The sequence below is a fragment of the Pterocles gutturalis genome, unplaced genomic scaffold (assembly GCF_000699245.1).
Source record: "Pterocles gutturalis isolate BGI_N339 unplaced genomic scaffold, ASM69924v1 scaffold30839, whole genome shotgun sequence".
Classification (NCBI taxonomy): Eukaryota; Metazoa; Chordata; class Aves; order Pterocliformes; family Pteroclidae; genus Pterocles; species Pterocles gutturalis.
The window spans coordinates 19,994-25,789 of NW_010136729.1; the positions used below are offsets into that span (position 1 = coordinate 19,994).

The 5,796-nt window shown below is 39.0% G+C and overlaps 1 protein-coding gene across 1 annotated transcript; it reads right to left on the reverse strand.

Annotated features, from left to right (window-relative positions):
* Nucleotides 1-2,850: 2,850 nt before the first annotated feature.
* On the reverse strand, nucleotides 2,851-3,249 carry LOC104468335 (short transient receptor potential channel 4-like; the record flags this gene model as incomplete). The annotated part of the gene is made up of 1 exon (XM_010082418.1): nucleotides 2,851-3,249. A coding segment is annotated over exon 1 (378 nt), but the record flags the coding sequence as incomplete, so codon positions are not given.
* Between the last annotated feature and the right edge of the window lie 2,547 nt (nucleotides 3,250-5,796).

Sequence of the window (5,796 nt, forward strand, 5' to 3'; positions counted from 1 at the left end):
TAGTCTTTTGTAATGATTTTTTCAGCCAGCAGGTGCTTTTGATTATCTTAAATATTCACAGTTGTATCTGCTAGATTGCAGCAAAATGCTTACTGCAAAAATGTACTACACATTTACATGCTCTTCAGCATGACCTGTTCCTAAAAATGAACCAACGTGATTATCTACATATATGACACCCATAGAAGCTTAATGGTTGTTGCGGTCCTTAGTGCAAACAATGGCATGCACGTGTAAATAATCAATTTGGTTAAAGGCCATTTTTTTGCAAGAACTGGCTTGCAAGCAATATTTGCATTTGCAATGGACAAGCTGAGCCTTGTACAGACACAAAAGGAGATGTCTTTGTTTCAAATGGTTTGTGATTATTCTTCATGCTTTACAGTAATGGGAAGACCCTCAGCAAGTGCAGCTGTGAAAAGAGAATAAAACTCGGCTTTTGGAAAACACTTTGCCACATTAAATCTGAGAAGGATGTTGACACTAGTTTCCCACAGGGAAACGAACAAAGAGGAGGAGAAGCAGCACCCTTCCTATGAGCCAGCAGTGGAAAGTGGCACTGAAACAACACGCTTAAGCTCTATCCCAGAGAGCTAACCACTAATTCGGAGTAAAGCAGTTTGTGGCTAATTTAACACTGTAGTACGCACCCATAAAGTAAGCCTATCTTTTGTCTGCTATAGCATGAAGCTCACCTAAAACAAGTTTTCCTATTTGTATTCAAGTGTTTCCATTACAGTAGCTGTGGCACATACCAAAAAGTAGTCCTGCAAGTCTAAAGAACAGCCTGAAATCTAGGCATCTAGTGTATGGTAAATTTGTACACTCTCTTTCTAGCTAATCCAAAAAGTGGTTTATGCCATCTTAAGACAAGTAATTGAAAAAGACAGCATGAGTTGCTCTCCAGGGATCTCCATTTTTCTCCATTCATACAGCAAGCCCAGGCAGACAGATCAGAGACGAGCCACAGCTTTGCATGGCTACCATCAAGTGAGATGAACTCCACTCCACAAATGGCTCTTCCATTACAGAGGCTGGACAATGGAGACATGGGTGGTTTAAATGGCTTGGCACAGGGCTGTACACTGAGCCTTCCAGGTCCTGGTACGTTGCATTGAGAAATTCCCATACATTGTATTCTCATCTGCACTATCAATCAGCTGAAAAATAATGAAATTAGCCAAACATAAAGTGAATCTAGTTTTCTTCTCTTTCTCTGACATAAACCTGTTGTCATTATAAAGGAGGCTCTGCTTTTACTGTCTAGAAGGGAAGGCAGACCCACACGTTTGTACAAAAACCTACTATATTTCTTTCTTTCCATAACAAAAATAGCATAGAATTCATGTTATTTTATCATCAAAAATTATACTCTTTATCTATTATCTGCAATTCTATCCATAGCAAGTACATTATACTGTAAGTAAAGTACATTGTATGCATTATCTGTAAAAAGGCTGTGATCATTTCAACACACTATTCTTTGAAATACATTAATACAGTACCTATAATACATTAAAATTGAAATAGATGGAAATACAATACAATATTATAACTATTTTTAAGGTTTTTCTTCCTGGAAGAGTCCTAGGAATATCAGAATTTATGGGCTATGTTATTCTGTCTCCACTAGTTTCTTAAAATGAGAAGGATATGCAAGAGGCTAGGAACCACCTAGAGATGTCTCAAGTCAATGCAAGGGGAAGCAGCGTAGGTATCATATTTATCATGAATGAGACTGTATGTAACGATTCTTTCCTTTGAGAGAAGACAGGGAGAAGAGAGAGGAGTTTGTACCTTTTTAGCTGTACGTCATAGGATGTACAGCTACTGGAGACAGGGCTGAAGTTCTGATCAACTGGGTCATGTCTCCCAGTGTTGCTTTGCTGAGTTGGAAGATGGTGACCTCGACATGGAGAGGTTGAAACCTTCATTGACTTTAAAAGGAGTTTCACAATTAATTCAGATGGACCACATCTTACCACCTGCCAAGAAGGACTTGAGGATATTGGCGGATGAAAAATTTGCTACAAGCCAGCAACGTGCATTTGCATCCCAGAAAGTCAACTCTATCCTGGGCTGCAGAAGAAGCAGCATAGCCAGCAGGTTGAGAGAGATGATTCTTCCCCTCTGCTCTGTTCTGGTGAGACCCCACCTGGAGTACTGCATCCAGCTCTGGAGTCCTCAGCACAGGAAAGATCTGTTGAAGTGGGTCCAAAGCAGGGCCACAAAAATAATCAGAGGGCTGGAACACCGGTCCTGTGAGGAAAGGCTGGGAGAGCTTGGGTTGTTCAGCCTGGAGAAGAGAAGACCCTGGGGAGACCTTACGGCGTGCTCTCATTATACAGAGGGGGCTTATGAGAAAGAGGGGGTTTATGAGAAAGACAAAGATTTTTTACCACGGCTTGTAGTGACAGCACAAGGGGTAACTGTTTTAAACTGGAAGAGGGTAGATTTAGATTGGCCATTTTTTACAATGAGGGTGGTGAGACATTGGAACAGGTTGCCTCAAGAAGTTGTAGATGCACCATTCCTGGAAGTGCTCAAGGTTCAGTTGGATGGTGCTTTGTGCAACCTGATCTAATTGAAGATGTCCCTGCCCATGGCAGGGGGAGTTGGACTACATGATATTTAAAGGTTCCTTCTGACCCAAACCATTCAGTGATTCTATGATGTCTAAACACAATTGAATACAACACATACAGCATTGAAGTCTCTGATTTTCTGATTTTAAACACTTGTATGCAAGGATGATGGTTGGTTTTGTTTTTCTTTTTGCTTACCCCCTTTGTACAATTCTTCTCTTTTCAATAGAGCAGACTACAAACATAGAAAAAGTCCTGCACATACCTGTTTCTCCCCACTGGGCTTCTTGTGGTTTAACAGCAGCTCCACGGCACCAACGACCTCCTTTCTTATGGCATGTAACAGAGCATCTCCCACATATACGTTAAAACTTAAGAGCAGCTCAATGAGCTCAAGGTTCTCATTCTCAATTGCAATAAGGAGTGCAGTTCTTCCCAGGGGATCAATGCAATTAATATTGATCTTGAAATAAATTTCTGCTTCCTCCAAAGCTTTCTTTACACTGGCATAATCTCCTTTCTCCACGGCGTTCAGATAGGCTTTCTCTGAATGAGACAGTTCAGATTCTGCCCGTACAATACGAAGAGGGATACGATCTCTGTAGGGAGCATTGACACTTCTTTTGTAGTAGAACTGGGCCATATTTTATGCCATTCTAATACTTTGTCTCTGCAATATGAAAAGAAAGATTCAATCAATTTTATATTTTGGGGGTACAGTGCACCAAATTAATATTTGCAATATATAAATACCTAAAAGTCATACTAAAAAGTGATGTTGAAACACGTACAAACGGTCTTTATCGATAGAACTTGCAAGATCACCAGCAAAATGTGGAAACCAAAGCATATAACCAAGTTGCTGCAACTTACCAAGTCAAAGCATATTTATCAGCATACAATTCACTTGTATTCACTTCCTTAAACCTGTGTCAAGAATGAAGTGATATGATATAATGTAGTTTGTGCCAAATGTGTAGCTCCACTTCATCCTTAATTTCTTCATTACATTCACTACTTCCTGTTTCCCACAGTTTAAGAGTATGCTCATACACAGTTGCGGCTGCTCAGTAGACTACAGGGCACTTACATCTTTCAAGCTTGATTGCGGTAGTGATTATGTTACTCAGAGATTGGTTCAGTTGTCCATCTAAGGGACCTATGCCTCTTTGAGATGCACTAGTTATCTCATCTGAACTCCAGCATGGCTTGGGTCTTTCACAAGGCCTGTGCACATTTGGTACCTCTATGCAAATGTCTCTGCTATCCTACATGACCCAGGTGTCACTCAATGCTTCTGTGTAGACAACTAAATACAGCCCCCCCCTATCTGTTTCTTTAGCTTAGGCAGAACAAACATGTTACAATTGGAACAGTTATTAGCATTTACATCTTTCTAGTGCTGCTGAAATATCCTGACTTATCTGTGGCAAGCACAGATTGCCCAGTTCAGTGGTGAGCTTTCCTACTAAGATTTTGATTCAATCTCATAAGCTATTAGAGAAACATTCACATAAAATGCTTTTCCAATCAGCACTTACTAATGTATACTATGTACAGTAACGTATAAATTACAGTTCAGAGTCTTAAAGGAAAAACAAAATCCATATGAGATAAATTACCAAAGATTGGTAGATAATAATCATAGTTTTGATTCTGAACGATTCAGTTCTAAACTAGAATTAATACTGAAATGCTGCAACTATAAAATGACCATAAAGTTTTACATATAATAAAGCTTTTAATGCCTCTGCTTTTACTCTGTATAATTTCTGCAAGGATTTTGCAAAAATAATTCCTTCTAACAGAATTATTTTCTCTTGGCTCTATCTTCTACATGAAAAAAAAAATGGGAAAGAGAAAAAAGAGGGAAATAAAAAAATTGACTTAAAAGAACAGGGTACACAAACATACTTCCTTTTACAGTTCAGTTAGGGGTTCAACAGCTTATTAGTCAAAGAACTTTAGTTTTTTGACACTTTCTCAGCTGACAATGCAAGTTGCAGTAATGCACTGCATTTTCCTCCATTTCCTTCAGGCATTAAAAAAAAAAAAAAAGAAAATCTCTTGAGAGCCTAATTTGGAAAAGATAATATGTATTTTTACCATTGTGAGGTTCTGATTCTTAACAGATTTCTCTAAACACTGTTAGAAATTCATCCGTTCCAGTCCCCTTTATGCAATGCAATGAGAGGTTACTAACAAAGGCTGTTACTAAGTTGTTTTCTTTGTTTTCCAGAGCAGATCAACAGGTCTTGAGGCAGGCAGGAGACAGCAAAGGAAAGACATTAGAAAGAATTCCCCTCCCAATCCATATACAGGAGGTGAGCAATTGCAATAGTTTTCAAGATGTTTCCAATTCTCCCTCCAAGATGGTATCAGTCTGCAGTCTGGGCTACTAGATGTTGCACAGTCTGAGGATTATGTTCTTCTAATCACACTCTAGGTAAAATAAAGTACACATCCACGGCACAGTTTTGTACATCTGGAACAGAATTATCACATTCTGTTCTGTGATTCTGTATTTTACCAGTGTGTTTTTCATTACTGTTTTTCAAAATCGCAAGTTCAATTCAAGAAGAAAAACTGTTCTGTATGTTCAGCTCCAAATTAACAGAAATAAATGTAGATGTTCACAAGTACGTATCTACAAGAAAGGTTGGTTGCTGTAGTCCCATTACAGCCATGAATATTTAGGGCTCCGTTCCACTGCTCACAAATTGTCCTCTGGTGCTGGATGCTGATGGGTGTCCTGCCTGACTTTAGCTGCCACCTCAGAATGACTTAGGTCGCACAAGGGATCTATTCCATATCTGTCAGGTAGATGTTGGGTTAACCCACAACAATGCACAAACATTATTCAGTTTCTTAATATCTACAAAGAGTTCCTCAAGATCCCTGGAGAAAATTGAGTGCAACTTGGAGGTTATTGCTAGAAGCCCTTCTCTCTTGAAAGCATAGGAATTAATAAATAGATCATTGTTTTCCCATTTCTTGGGAGTTAAACCAGCAATTAACTTGGATCAATGAAACTGGACATCATAGAAATGCTTATGGTAGAAGGAGAGTACAGTGATTTACAGATGGGATCTATTATTATTTCATTAGGAGGATTTTGGGTTTTTTTGTTTCTTTGTTCTTATGATAAGTCTGGGGAGGGCCTATTATTGCTTCATTGTAAGCCCTAAAGAAAACACTTGTTGGAACCTCT